Source organism: Cottoperca gobio, chromosome 13, assembly GCF_900634415.1.
Source record: "Cottoperca gobio chromosome 13, fCotGob3.1, whole genome shotgun sequence".
In the NCBI taxonomy this organism is placed as follows: domain Eukaryota; kingdom Metazoa; phylum Chordata; class Actinopteri; order Perciformes; family Bovichtidae; genus Cottoperca; species Cottoperca gobio.
In genome coordinates this window covers 21503949-21519143 of record NC_041367.1, presented here as the reverse complement: position 1 = coordinate 21519143, position 15195 = coordinate 21503949, and the positions used below count along the sequence as shown (strand labels likewise).

Here is a 15195-nt window from a genome sequence, read left to right as displayed (position 1 = left end):
ATATATATATATATATATATATATATATATATATAATTATAATGGGGGATGGTGCACTACAGGCTGTCCTCCATCCTGTGAAGAGCATCTCCGTTGGTGCAGCAAGGCCATCAACAGGTGGAGTGGAAGACCCCCCCCACTTTGGCGCCCTGGCCAGCCAGTCTGTTGTATTCAGCAACAGCCTTCTCTGTCTGCAAGACTCTGACGTCGACACCTTTCTGCATCACAAAGTCCAACGTGGAGGAGGGAACCTGAGAGAAGAGACAACAGCAAACAAAGCAAAAGATTTGCAGCATGTCTCTACAGAAAGAGTCGTTTGTGTCCTGCGTGTTAGATGGAACACGTACTCTCCTATTTCAAAATTCCCAAGCTACCCGATAAAGTATTTAAAGTAGTTGAAATGAGCTCCACTTTTATCGGTTTCAACATTGAAGTGAACACATTAATTATAATCCTATAATATACATTCTGAAATGGGTCATTCATACTTTTGGTACTTAAAATATATTAATGCTAATACTTTTGTACTTCTACTCAAGTAAAGATTTGAATGCAGGACTTTTATTTGTAACTAATTACTTTTACACTAGTAATGCTCCATTTACTTGAGTACAAAATCTGAGTACTGAACGCATCCTGTGTAGACGCAGACTGAGCACTGAAGCTGCTGCTCTGCTGACGTGCTGCTCCCGCTACACCTGTGGCTACACAGTGTCAGTCTCCTTCCAGCAGCTACTACATGTTTGCCCTGAATACACTCAGCCTCCACGCGGAGCTGAAATTGGGGTTAAATTCATAAACCTTTTTCTTCCTTTTTAACTTTTAATAAATTAGAATTGTTGGTAGTCTGCTTTACCTGCAGAGCTTCACTCATGCCTCTGCCGATGACCAGCAAGTCTATTCCCTTCTTCAGCACCTCCTCCAGATCAGCAGGTTGTACTCCCGGGAAATGCTGGGGTGGGAAAGGAGAGTTACTGTGTGAGCACTGTCATGGGCAGATTTTGAGAGAATGGGCCCTTGGGCACAGACATGCAAAAGGCCCCACCACTGCAAGACACACACACACACACACACACACACACTTTACAAGGGTTGTGTAGTCCTCACACATCTGTGATTGTGTCTTTGTAGTCATTGTGCATCTGTTTTGTAGTTTTTTGGTCTTTTTGTAGTTATTTTTTGTCTCTGTCTTCATTTTTTGTGTCTCATTGTGGCACTTTTGATAGTCGTTGGGAGTCTTTGTGGTCTCTTTTCAGTTGTTATGCATCTCTGCCGTTTTGGTCTTGTTGTAATCTTGTTTGTCTTTTTTTGTTTTGTTTTACGTTTCTTTGTTGTCATTTGGAGTCTCTTCCTGGTTGGTACGTGTCTGGTTGAATGACATTTTGTAGGTGAAGGCGAGGGGACACTGAGCCCCCAGGCCTGTGCCCGAGAGGCCCATTCAGGAATCCACCCATGATCACTGTCATCACAACCTCAGTGTGCTATGCCAGGTCCTGTTGTTTTTGTGTCTGTATGTAGCTATATGTATGTTGTGAGTATGATGTTTCTGGTTCAGCTCACGTCAGTCCCAGTCTCTCTCCAGTCCCAGGCCCGGCTACCTCCAGGCCAGACCTTACAGTCCTTGTAGCTGGAGGGGCATCCCTTCACCTTCATGTGGCCCCAGGAGAGAGAGGCGATCTCTGGAGAGGACATGTTGTGTGAGGCTCCCTACTGTAAGACGAGGAGACACCGTGGTAGATAATGAATCTGTGAAAAGTATGTACAGGTCGTTTAATTTAATCAAGTTTGCGTTCTGTTTGTATGAATCAATAAAACTCACGAGTAAATGAGAACCTGTGGGTTTTTAAAGTATCTCGCTTATTCAGAAAAACACCAATTTGTTTTTCTCAAGAGTTCTGAGATAATGTTAATTAATCGGTTCTCAAGTGAATGCATTAAGGTTCCATCAGTGTGCAACAGATTATTGCACACTGATAGGAGACGCTGATTTCATTCATATCGACTAGCTTTGTCCTGTTCAATCTGAGTCAAATCGACACGTTACTTAAACATAAGCCTCTGTCGTCCTTTGTGTTATTAGCGCAACTTAATATGCTGTGCTTAATATTTCCTGATTACGTGTTGAAGCAGCAGAGGTGTATAACTTACAGTACAATCAGTTAAATGAGCATTCGTGTAAACGATCCAATGCCAGTTCTGTCGTAAACGATAGGAGCTGACTGGGAGCTATTTTAGCAAACGCCACAGACTGTCTCCTTCTACCCACCAAACCAATAAGAAACGGAGTCAAAATATGTTGTTTCATTAATACACCTCATCAAATTCAAAACCATTAGGCAGCTGCAATGCAGTTGTTAGTTGTTCCTGAAGCTATAACAGGCAAAGTCCTGTGCTGTACTGCTGCTTACCCTTTCTACATGTCAACACACTGGACACACCCTCGGGGTTTATTCTTCCTCCTGTAATTAAAGTGAAACACCATTTAGTTTCCCTCAGATACACAAACACTGACTCAACCTAGTTGAACATTGTTTTTGGATATGTAAATATATGGAAACTACAGAAATAAAATGCTAATGTATGTAATGGATGTGGCTAACCGAATTAGCCTGGTTAGACTGATCAACAGACTGACTGTTTGGGGGAAAACACGTTAAAAAAAATAAATCAACGGTGTTACTGACCTAAAACCTCACAAATAGAAAAATAAATAAAAAACATTCGACTGGTTTTGTTTTTTTCACACCAGAAATAACAAAACGTTAAGTTTTGGCAAAATGTTATACAGCAGCAATGAAGTGCAATCTCCTTTTTCACAATAACGAACCATGTTCTGACCTAATTGAAATCAGAGATGGATGAAATAATAAAGGGACAATTGTGTCGCTGTCCCTGTTAAATCTGAATTTCCTGATGAACTCATTGGGGGCAGTGTAGAGTTCAACATTATTATACCGCTGACCATCACCTCGACGGATTACCAAGGTTTTGTATCTTCATGTAAAGATATGTTTTTGACATGTCTCAAGGTAAATTAGTGTAATTCATCTCTTTTTGCCATGTCAGGCGCCTCTCGTGCCAACTGTCAATTTCTTTTCTTAGGAGTTTCACTTGTTTTGCCGTTGATTGCGTCACCGCCGTGATTAGCTTCAGGTGTGTTTTTGGGGAGGTTTTCATCAAAAGTAGAAAAAAGCCTGTGAAAATTCAGGGAAATAAGTGTTAGGCTAAAAAACCCGCTCCCCGCTAGATTTGCTGTGGTTTTGAAGGTCTGGCTAGTTAAATCTTAACCTGTTAAGTAACAAATGCAATTAAACAATGTAATTAATATGGTGGACAAAAAAAAACGATGATTTAAAACTGTATTTATCTCAACTTGAATAAAGTGTTTGCTAACGGCTGCACGTGCACAGGGCTGCTGTTGTGTTAATTATCCAGCAGAGGGTGCTACAGCTCAGTTTCAGATTTTATTATTATTATTATTATTATTATTATTATTATTATTATTATTATTATTATTATTATTATTATTATTATTATTATTATTATTAAGTTAAGTTCGGGTACCTGAACATTTTAGAACAGTACTTGAGTAAATGTTGATAGTTCATTTCCACCACTCACTATAGTGTACTGGTTACACATTATAATTACGTAGGTAACGAATTATTTCGTTTGCATATAGTTGGACTCAAACAGAAAGGAATTTAAAGCGACTAATACAAACTTGTTAAAATAGTGTTTCACTGTCTTGGATGATCGGAGTGTTGTTTTGGCGCGTGCGCAGTTGATTGCTCAGTCTCCAACGCAGAAAGTGTAAACTCCGGATGAGCTGACCTTTGCGAAATCCCCAAATATGGGAACCTCGACTGCATAATTTGTGGTAGTGGTTGACTGCGTTCACGCTCTCCCCTGATAATTATGTTTATAGAAATGAAAGCAATACTCTTATCGACTCATCGTCGCATGCAATCTAGTTATAGTAATTTACACCATAGTGCTCGATGTTGATTACAGTGAAGCTGATCAGAAGTTCCATGTTTCTCTTGTGTCTCTGTAGCAAAATAAGATCCTGTGATAATGTTATTAATATAATCCTGCAGTCAGCTCTGTGCTCCACTAGAAACTAGCGGGAGCTCTTCTAGTTGTTGTGTAGTTTGTCACCGGACCGTAGAAAACACATTATATTCATCCTGTTTAACATCCGCAATACTTTGTGAAATGTTATAACGTGACTGTAACGTGATTTGTGTTTCTGAGCATTTATATTGTTGACCAAGACGACTGCCACGCCCCTCGTTATGAATCCCTCGTGTCTTTTAAATTGACACGTTTTGTCAGTTTTCATCTAAATACAGTGTAGGATTTGCATTGTATTTCATTGGTAAAAGGTTTAGCGAAGTTGTTTTCCGTTTTACTGAGTGTCACTTAAACACATCATTCACCAGCAGACCCGTCAGTGAGGGTAACTGTGCGGTGAATCACTGCTTTACCGCCGACCTACAGCTGGTATCGCTTCTCGGCCTTTTGGCTAAGATCAAGTGTAGTATCTGTTCTTATCAGTTTAATATCTGATACGTCCCCTACCCGGGGACCATATATTAAATTGATTTTTGGAATAGGGAGATGGAATAGGGGCTTGCTCCGTCCACTCCACGCATCGACCTGGTATTGCAGTACCTCCAGGAACGGTGCACCCCCTCTCAATGTCTAAAGTAAATATTAATTTAGCTGTAATTCAATGCAGTGTGCGTCAACTGTTAATCACTTGATGCATTTCAAGGTTGTCAGAGTGAACGATTGTTGAAGGCGATATATGATTTTATAATCCGTCTAATCTTTCATCAGTGATGGAGAGATGAAGTTTCTCAACACTGGTTTGCTGCAGTGTTTATTTCTCGACGCTTCATGAGCACATGAAACTACCTGTTGGTAGAAGAGTGTGAAACAAGGCAGAGATCATCTCTCATTCTGTATTTTGTGCCAGTAAACGCTCGGGAATAACTGTAAACAATGGAGAAAAAAAATTATCTTTCCATGTAATCCATTTATATCAATATCGTATCTATTTTCTAATGAATATATTAGGATTGTATAACATAACTGTATGATAAACTGTAATTGTCTTGTGAGTAATGTATCCACTATATGTAAATCGATTATTCAAACAATGTTCTGACCTCATTGAAATCAGAGATGAATGAAATAACAACAGACAATTTGTAAGTAGTTCATTTCCACTACTCACTGTATTGTACTGCTTACACGTTATATTGTCGTACACATTATTTAGTTTGCATATAGTTGGACTCAAACAGAAATGAATTTAAAGTGACTAATCATTATAACTAAATAATAACTAATACAATAGTGTTTCACTTTCTCGGACGATCGGAACGTGGTTTTGGCGCGTGCGCAGTTGATTGCTCAGTCTCCAACGCTGAAAGTGTAAATGTAATGTTGTCAAAGCATATCGTCGTATAAACGAGGTTACTGATCAGTAACGACGCTGACAGTTTTGTCTACTTTAAATCTATTTAGCGTACTACTACTGCTTTCAAAATATGGCTCTGATAGTTTCAAACCTTTTCAAGAATGATGTGATGAATGTGGTTTCCCGGCAGGAGGGTCGTTAAATACGGCACAGATACGGAAACAAGGCATGATATCTAATGTTATTTTATACTATTTTAATTCTGCTTTTTTAACACTATTTCACACTCATTTACATCATCACTGTGATTATTGTACTGTAAATGCTCTTATTCTGTCCTTGTACTAATTGTTATGTTTTTGCTGTGAAGCACTTTGGGCTGCAATTCTTATATGAAAGGTGCTATACAAATAAAGATTATTATTATTATTATTATTATTATTATTATTATTACTAACTGCTCATATGTGGTATTTATGAGGTGTTATCTAATATAACTGCAGGTTTATAACGCGCAGTACATAATGACAAGACATTAACCCGGTTTAATGCTACGTTTCTACACCAGACATTTGGACAATGTGACACTGCTGTGATGGTTTCTCATTTACTTTTGCTCGCGTTGTGTTTCTTTAGCGTTAAACCGTCACAGAGAACAGTTCTTCCCAGGATCAGCTCCCGGTCTCTGACGTGTACAACTCATACTTACCTGGCAGGGGAGATACCATGATCAACAAGGTGGTTCACCCAGGGCGAGGCTTGGCCATTGCACTCCGGCTGAGCTGACCTCTGCGAATTCCCCAAATGTGGGAATCTCGACTGCATAATTTGTGGTAGTGGGGGACTGCGTCCGCGCTCTCCCCTGATAACTGTGTTAATAGAAATTAATATGATACTACATCAAAGCCCTGATGTTCGACGTTGATTGCTGTGAAGCTGTTTACACTTGTGTCAGAAGTTCCCTGTTTCTCATGAGCCACTATAGCATAACAAGCTCCTGTGATAATGTTATTCATTTATATTTAGTTTAATTTAAATAAGTAAATCTAGAATGATCTAATGAAATCAGCCACGACTGCCCCCTGTTGTTTATAGGACGTCTGTCAGTCAGTGAACAAGAGAAGAATCTGACAATTGTTCGGTTTGCAGATTAAATATTTGTTGAAGTCTTCTGAAGGTGGAACAAATATATGGTGTTGTAAATAGTTAACATTAAAACAATTGAAACTCAGCTTGAATCCTGCAGTCAGCTCTGTTCTCCACTAGAAACTAGTATATCCATCTTCTTGTTTAACATTAGCGATTTTATAATCTGTATAAACTTTAATCAGTGATGGTGAGATGAAATGTAATGAAGCTTTACAGTCATTGGTACGCAGAAGTGTTGGTACAAGAGTGTACAAAAGGCAGATATCATCTCATGTGATCTTTGATATACTGTATTTTGTGCCAGTAAATAACTGTAAACAATGAAAAATACATATATTCCATGTTATCCATTATATCAATATCTATTTTCTAGTGAACATATTGTATAACATAACTTTATAATAAACTGTAATTGTCTTATTATTATTATTATTATTATTATTATTATTATTATTATTATTATTATTATTATTATTATTATTATTTCGTTTGCATATAGTTGGACTCAAACAGAAATTAATTTAAGTTTTAGAGTGAGCATGAACGATGTTTGCAGATGCACATCCAGATGATTTAACGAGAGTTGTGTACTGAACGTAGAGAAGAGAAACTGAAACTTAAGTATCGATCTCATCACGCAAGTATTGACCAACGTTGGTATCGATATTTTAGATCTATCCGCCCACCACTAGATGTAATGTCGTATTTAAATAGATATGGCGGATTGTTTGTACTGTTATATTTATTGTGTTGATACTTTTAAACATTATGAAGTATTCCTTCGTATTACTCAGTACGCTTGAAGCAGCTCTCAGTTTCTAAAAGGTTGGTGACCCCTGCTGTGAAGTACCGGCGCACTGCCACCGTCACTGTGGGGTGTATGTCGGAACATGTGATGCTCCACCTTCTGGTTGAAGGAGCAGTATACTCTTGTTTCTCTTCAGAGCGTATAAATCTTTCGCCTTTTACTAAAGATTTCCGTGGAGAGGAACACTTTGAGTTCAATCTAATTTTTTGATGCCCTGCCTCGTGCGGGGCTTCCTACTCATGTGAAAAATAATTAATATAATAACATCAATGAGCCCCTGTGGTTTGATAGATGTAATGTAAGTGAATAGATGTGGCAGATTCTTTATACTTTTATGTAGTTATATTCATTTTGTTTATAATGACAAATGTTTTATATGCTAAATCTCTGTGTTGTTTCCATAGACTATAAAATAGATTTGTGTCACATTGTCAATATTTGTAAACAGTTGACTTAAAAAGTTAAAGTTAAAGTTGGGGGGGGGGGGATACTGGATGTCATGATGTCATGATAAATTGCCACATTGGGAATGGCAGAATAAAATAAGTTACTGCTCCTCTCCGTAGCCTTGTGGGGATGACGGGTACATCCTGTAGCTGTTGTAGTTCTTCCTGTCAGGTTCGTCGTAAAATAGCTCTGTGTGCTGGGAGAGGAACAAAATGTCATTAAGTGACATATATAATATATATTTGTTACGGCCACGGTCTGCTACATTTATCTGCGGGGACTATCCTGTGGATGCATGCACCTTTTGTTTCCCTATTATTATGTATGCAGATTAGGGTGTGTGACCCCCTCCCCTTGATTGGCTGTAGCGGTCTCCTCCCACCTTGGCGGAGACCGGTTGTGATTGGGCGTACCTGTTCTGGTCCACCAATCCGAGGCACACTGGAGAGACCAGAAGACTACAAATGCTTGGCCAGCTCTACAGTCGAGGCCGCTGGTGTTGACAGCCATATGCATTTCTGTTTGGGTCTGAGATTGTCACGCTCGGATATAGAGTATATTGAAGGTTGTATATTGTACATGGCATATTGTGTTTCGTGTTTCGTGCTAGCTGTTCGCATTCTTTAGTTTGGGACAGTTTGATCGTCAGCCTGTTGAACAAGCTGTTTAGAGAGATTTGTTAAGCACGCTTGGTGCTCCGGTGCTGTTTATGCCTTGTTATGTATTTTGTATTAATCCAGTTTTTACCCCAAGTTTGTTTTAGAATTGTTTAGGTTGGGGTTTATTTTTGTAAGTTGGCTTTGACGCCTCATTGCTCTTATGTTAAGAGCCCTCCCTGTGTTCCATTTTGTTTCTCGAAAGCAATTGATTGCCAATTGTTCCTAATATATTAATAAATATACTTTATTTAACCATAACCATCTGGTTGTATGTTACTCCCTTTTCCCTTGCCGAGCTGGGTCGTAACAATATTAAACAAGGTAATGTGTGAAAACCAATTCATTCCAATGAAATGTGTTTATTAAATGAGAAACTTTTCCAAACTTTGGACTTAATTTTATAGGGCCAGTGTGATTCAGCTATATTTCATTATAGATTGATCTGTTAATTATCTTTTAATTTAAACAATTTGATGTCTTCAATTTGAACTGCTTTTCTTTGTCAACCAAGTAGTCCAACACCCCCAAATATTCAGTGCATTCATCATGGAGGACAAAGAAAAATATCATTTAAGAAGTAGTAACCATTGAATTGTTTGCATTATTGCCTAAAACACAACTTATTTTATTATTGGATGTCAAACACATTTCGTATTGGACTCACTGACTCAGCAGTACAACTGTATTGTTTGGCTTTTTCTACTATTAATGTTCAATATTTCAATGCAACACTGTCACTGAATTTAAAAAAAGTCTTACCTGGGACGCCTCAAATCCTCTCCTGACTGGGAGAGTATGTCCCAATGAAATACAGAGTTTTCTTCTCAGACCCTGAAGTGGAAAATTCAACAGCACAGAAGCACATGAGACAGTCAGCATTTGATGTTAATTTGGCAGCAAGTTTGTGTATTAATAACTATTTATGAATCCGTGGTTAAACAGAAACACTGTGCATAAATCACCACAATACAAGATAACAAGTACGAACATGAGTACTGCTGTTTGTGTAAACTGTTGTCTCTGTAATATGTGTTGAGTTGCATAGATGGCTGCGCTCTCTGATAGTTTGAACTGTGTCTTCTTATCCCAAGGAGAAGTAAGTTGTTAAGATGTGGGACAGTCGTATCTGTGATCATTGATTTGGGAGTAAAAGGCTTCGAGAGAGATGAGATTGTTAAACGTGTTGTGTTCACTGCCCTTTCCACATGTTTAAAACAGCCATTTATTCTTAAATCCTCACAATGATTGATTGGACTGAATCTGTTGTTAGACTTCGTTGCTATAGTTCTGCTCTTTCTCGAAACATTTAAAATTCTAAACCCACAGTTTTCTCAAGTGTGCTTTCACAGCCTGAGAAACACTGAATATGTGTGCAGTGCACTTTTATTAATTATTTTTCTCCTACTGGTAGCAATACACAGAAACATACAAATATATATACAATCAATTCATTAAGTCCTTAACAGTTATAGAGTCTAGATTCAGCTGCATGATCATTGTGGAGGCTGCAGTTTGTGATTCTGTTGAAGTGTTGGATTTATGTTTACAAAACAACCAGCGTTGTTCACACTGCAGACCACTAGGTGGCAGTATGTCAGTTCACCACCAGCAGTAAACAAAGAAACAGGAAGCGGTTGTAATATGAGAAAACAAATGTGTGTTTTTATTCTTTCCTCTGAATTTCAAATGTAGATCAAACTACTTTTGATTACATTATTATTCAGCTTTGTCTCATTTGAACTTGCTATAAACTCTGGAGTAAAATCTACAACTGGTGATTTTAGGTTGGCTTTTCATATGGAAATACAGCACTGCATGATGGGAAATATAACTATTATTCCTCAAAAAAATGTAAATACTCTTTGTCAGCCTCAGTTCAAACGTGTTTCTTCCACCTTAAAGTCCTGTACATTGTATCCCTTGTAGCCTCTGGTTTTAGAAATTATAATAATACTTAATTGAAGCTATGCAGTAAGACTCTGTAACATAGTTAAAGTATTTCACATGATGCTCGATGTTGATTGCTGTGAAGCTGTTTAAATGTTATCAGAAGTTCCATGTTTCTCGTCTACCACTATAGCAAAACAAGCTCCTGTGAAGATTTAACATTTAAAACAATTGAAACTCACTCATGGCTCAAATGTTCAGCTTGAATCCTGCAGTCAGCTCTGTTCTCCACTAGAAGCTCAGTGGCTGCCCGTGCATTTCACACCTAGGCCTTCAGTGATGTCCTACACAGTCCTACATTACCCACGTCTGTCGTCTCGTCCACCATAACAGCGACAAAGGGTGCTTTTTTAACCTCCATTTTGATCTCTTTTCCCATCACTTCAGCAATAGCATAAATCAGGTTGTTTTGTATTTTGCCTGACGTCCCAATAAAGACTTTGTTTGTGGACAGGTGGTAATGCAAATCTTTGTTTTTTTCAGCAAGAAAAGAAAGAAGCTCCACGTAGTTTCCTCTGTTTGTGGACTCGTCACTTTCATCGTCTCCCCTTAATGAAAATTCCTGTTTCTCCAAAAGCTATTTTTGTTCACCCTTTCATTGCGGAGCTCCGTTTCCCTGCACACTTGTTCGTTGAGCTGTAGATCTACTCGGGTGTCCCCAAAGGTTTTCAAAAGCAGCGTTGCTTGTAAGTGCCCAGCCGTGCTTTGGTGTCTCGTTGCTGCCTTGGTTAGACAACTCAAGTTTGCAAACCCAGTATGGCTCCAAACACCAAATCGATCGGTTGTAAATAGCAGGCATTCCCATCAAAAGACGTGCATGTGCTGACGTTATCGTACGCCTGCTAGCTGGCCCCGGTGTCACCAACTCAAAATCTGATTGGTTAACGCCACAGTTTTGTTTCCGTTCACTTTAAGCTACAGGCGCCCGCACTGTTGATTCTGAAGGCCTAAGGGCAGATTTCATTTAACCCTGGCAACACATTATGACTGAAATATGATTGGATAAAAGCTCTAACATAAAGGCCAGATCTCCAAATCTCGATCTGAGGCTGGAAGCAGCGTAACCAAGAGGAAAGCTATGAAATGAAGAGAATAGACTATGGGGAATAATTTAATACATATTTGTGGGAAAAATATATAAAAATTAAATTTATATTCTGAAGATGTTTAGGCCAGCAGAGAAGGCCTTGCTGGCCCTGACAGCCCACCACTGTAGAAGCTAGTATATTCATCTTCTTGTTTAACAACTACAATACCTTGCAACATTTGTTCTCAGTGTTTTTATGCTGCACCTCTATTTGTAACTAAATTTGTGTTTCTGAGTATTTAAATTGTTGCCATGTGTCACGTAACCAAGACGACTGTTTCCCCCCTCGTTATGAATCCCTTTGTGAGTTTTCATCTATATAAAGTGTAGTATTTGCATGGTATTTAATTGGGAAAAACGTTTAGCACAGTTGTTTCCAGTTTTACTAAGTGTCACTTAAACACATCATTCACATGCAGACCCCTCAGTGAGAGTAACTGTGCAGTGAGTCACTGCATTACCGCAGACCTGCAGCTGTTATCACTTCTTGGCCTTTTGGCTAAGATCAAGTGGATAGGTGAGTTCAGGGATTTTTGCTGAGAAAACGAAACTACCAACCGGAAGATGGCCTCACCGGCCCCCAGCGAGCATGCGATCCCAAGAGTCGGGCTGAGACACGCATTTCCAGGTCGTTATGGAAGAAGAAGAGTTTCTATGGAGGCCTTCGTTCTCCAAGAATGTTATCATCGGGCAGCTGCATCTGAAAGTGAAGGAGGTCTACTGCATCCAGTGGAACCAGCAGGACAAGGCTTTTGATGTCACTCTGAGGGCTGAGGACATCTACAGAAGAGTGGCTGAAATTTGCCAGACAGCAGCCGGGGTAAGGCCTCTTGCTGGCTACAAGGTTTTGAATTTGGACAAACAATATGGTGAGGTCATGTTTGCTTCTAGATTTGTTAATGACCCAATGGGGTTTTGGACTGGAAGGCAGCAGTTCCAAGTGTTTCTGAACCCTGACCCAGAAGGTCCTGGATGCCTCAAACACCTACCTGCCATTTTCAGCCTTGGTGGTGACCGTGGCTATCTCTACTACTCCCGGCAACCAGCCTTCTGCAGGAGGTGTAGGCAGTCGGGTCACACAGAGTCTGGATGTGATGGAGCATGCTGCCGTTCCTGTTCCGCAGCTGTCCCAGCCGGAGAAGAACTTTTGCTGAGGTGGCAAAGCTTGCTGGTGGTTTGGACAGAGCCAAGGAGCCACGAAAAGGATATGACCACACAGTTCAAGTGAGGCCAGTGCAGTTGCGGGTCCTACAGAGAGCGGAGTGGATGCAGTGCTCTGTGGGGAAGGAGCAACCAGTGCTGTGGGTGCCGAGGTACCCATGATCAACATGGAAGGGTTTGTTCCTGCACCCACTCCTGGCCTGGTCTCATCCATGGCAAAAGAGCGGGCACAGAGGGGCTCATACATTTTTGAAGTAGGGGTTCCAACAGAGAGTGGTGAAAGGGGGCGCAGCAAAAAGTTAAGGAAGTGGAAGGAGGGGCTGGCTAAAGAAAAGAGGGTTGATGAGGGGGAAGAACAGATGAAGGGGGCAGAACTGCAAAAGAGGGCTTCAGAGGAAGCAGAAGAGGGAGCAGAAACAGGACAGGGGGTGGGAGGAGAGATGGTGAAACCGACCACAGGGAAAACCAGGTGTTTAAATTTCTGCAGCGTTAGGGCTAGGTTTCGACCTTTCCCAGGGACTGCTTTTACCTTCATCGCCATTGGGGGAGAATGCATAGCCAGCGTAGATTTTAACATAGAGTTAGGAAAAGATGGAGATGCTAGCAACACTTTCATCGCCAAACTCATGGCTAGGAATGGCCTGGTAGATGGGGCGAGGGTGGTCAGGCCACAGGTAGATGGTCCCACATTGCGCAACTCACAAGGTACACAAAAATCTTTGGATTACATATTCTTTTCAAAGTCTTCGAGTCTGTTGGCAGGCAAAATAGTCCCTGTGTTCTTTTCGGATCACGATGGGTTGCTGCTGGAGGTGCGCTCGTGTGTTCCAGTTCTTGGGTCTGGTTTCTGGTGCTTTAACATCAGTATTTTGGAAGAGGAAATGTTTGACAAACATTTTCGGTCATTCTTCCAAGGACTGTTAGGACTGTTAGGACTGAGACCAATGTGTTCTGGGGTGATAGAGGGGTGATAGGGTGGCAGCCAAGGAGCGGATAAAGTGTTTTTGTGGGAGGTATTGTAAAAGGAAAATAAGAATGGCGAAGAGGGAAGTGACCCGCCTTCAACGCCTTCTTGAGCTTGAGTACGCAAGGGGAAACTCTGGCGGCACTGTAAATCAGTGGGCTTGTGAGTCCCTGAAAGCGCACCTCAGGAATGTCTTTGAGTGTAGAGCTCGGGCATACCTGTTGCAGTCACGTCGAAATTTCCGTTAGAAATTTGAGACATGTTCCGCTGCTTTTTTCAGCACAATAAGGGCTGACACAAGTAGTAACAGGGGTTAGGGATAAGCAGGGTAGAGTTGTGTCGGATGAGTTGGAGATGTTTAATGCCGCCACTGACTACTACATCACAAATTGTATTGAGAGAGAGTAGTAGATTAGAGAGTAGAGTAGATTTAAAAAGTTTTACCCTTAATTAACACCTCGTTATTAAATATGATCAACCTGTCTCTATTATCTGGCTACGTACCACAATCCTTTAAAGTAGCTGTAATAAAACCACTTCTTAAAAAGCCTAGTCTTGATCCAGAGGTTTTAGCCAACTATAGGCCGATATCTAACCTACCCTTTCTCGCTAAAATCCTTGAGAAAGCAGTTGCAAAACAGTTATGTGATTTTTTACATAATAATAGTTTTTTTGAGGTTTTTCAATCTGGATTTAGAGTTCATCATAGCACAGAGACGGCACTGGTGAAAGTTACCAATGACCTTCTATTGGCATCAGACAAAGGACTTGTCTCTGTTCTTGTCTTGTTAGATCTCAGTGCTGCTTTCGACACTGTTGATCATGACATTCTACTACAGAGACTGGAACATTGTGTTGGCATAAAAGGAACCGCACTAAGCTGGTTCAAGTCCTATTTATCTGAGCGATCTCAATTTGTATGTGTTAACGATAAATCCTCCATGACAGTCAAAGTCAGTCTTGGAGTTCCGCAGGGTTCTGTACTTGGACCGATTCTATTCACCTTATATATGCTTCCTTTGGGCAATATTATAAGGAACCACTCTATAAACTTTCATTGCTATGCGGATGATACCCAATTATATCTATCAATTAAACCAGATAAAACCAATCAATTGGCTAAACCTCAAGCATGACTTAAGGACATAAAAACTTGGATGTCTAGCAACTTTTTTATGTTAAACACAGACAAAACTGAAGCTATTATACTTGGCCCTAAACGCCTCTGAAACGCATTTTCTAATGACATAGAAGCTCTATATGGCATTAATTTGGCCTCTAGCACCACTGTAAGGAATCTTGGCGTCATCTTTGATCAAGATCTGTTGTTTAACTCCCACATAAAACAAATCTCAAGGACTGCCTTCTTTCATCTACGTAACATTGCAAAAATAAGACACATCCTGTCTCAAAATGACGCAGAAAAATGAGTCCATGCATAAGTTACTTCAAGGCTGGATTACTGCAACTCATTGTTATCAGGTTGTCTCAAAAAGTCGCTTAAGACTCTTCAGTTGATCCAAAATGCAGCGGCACGTGTAT

At 40.1% G+C, this 15195-nt stretch overlaps 1 protein-coding gene and 3 non-coding genes across 7 annotated transcripts; 3 read left to right on the top strand and 1 right to left on the bottom strand.

Annotated features, from left to right (window-relative positions):
• Positions 1–44: 44 nt before the first annotated feature.
• On the bottom strand, positions 45–2459 carry aamdc (adipogenesis associated, Mth938 domain containing). 4 transcript variants are annotated; one of them, XM_029445607.1, is made up of 4 exons: positions 2409–2459; positions 1561–1746; positions 857–952; positions 45–251 (listed from the first exon to the last, which is right to left on the bottom strand). In XM_029445607.1, exons 2-4 carry the CDS (start codon positions 1690–1692, stop codon positions 111–113), a joined length of 369 nt encoding a protein of 122 aa, XP_029301467.1. In that variant the 5' UTR covers positions 1693–1746; positions 2409–2459; the 3' UTR covers positions 45–110. The 4 variants fall into 4 exon arrangements, with proteins under 4 accessions (XP_029301467.1, XP_029301469.1, XP_029301466.1 ...); XM_029445609.1 differs by having other exon boundaries at positions 1561–1710; positions 2409–2432; XM_029445606.1 differs by lacking the exon at positions 2409–2459 and adding an exon at positions 2149–2399.
• A 2049-nt stretch (positions 2460–4508) lies between these two features.
• On the top strand, positions 4509–4699 carry LOC115018327 (U2 spliceosomal RNA). The gene has a single exon (XR_003833363.1). It is a non-coding gene; the product is annotated as a U2 spliceosomal RNA (small nuclear RNA).
• Positions 4700–6132: 1433 nt separating this feature from the next.
• LOC115018312 (U1 spliceosomal RNA) lies at positions 6133–6296 on the top strand. The gene has a single exon (XR_003833349.1). It is a non-coding gene; the product is annotated as a U1 spliceosomal RNA (small nuclear RNA).
• Positions 6297–7504: 1208 nt separating this feature from the next.
• Positions 7505–7619, top strand: LOC115018333 (U5 spliceosomal RNA). Its single transcript, XR_003833368.1, has one exon. It is a non-coding gene; the product is annotated as a U5 spliceosomal RNA (small nuclear RNA).
• Positions 7620–15195: the final 7576 nt, after the last annotated feature.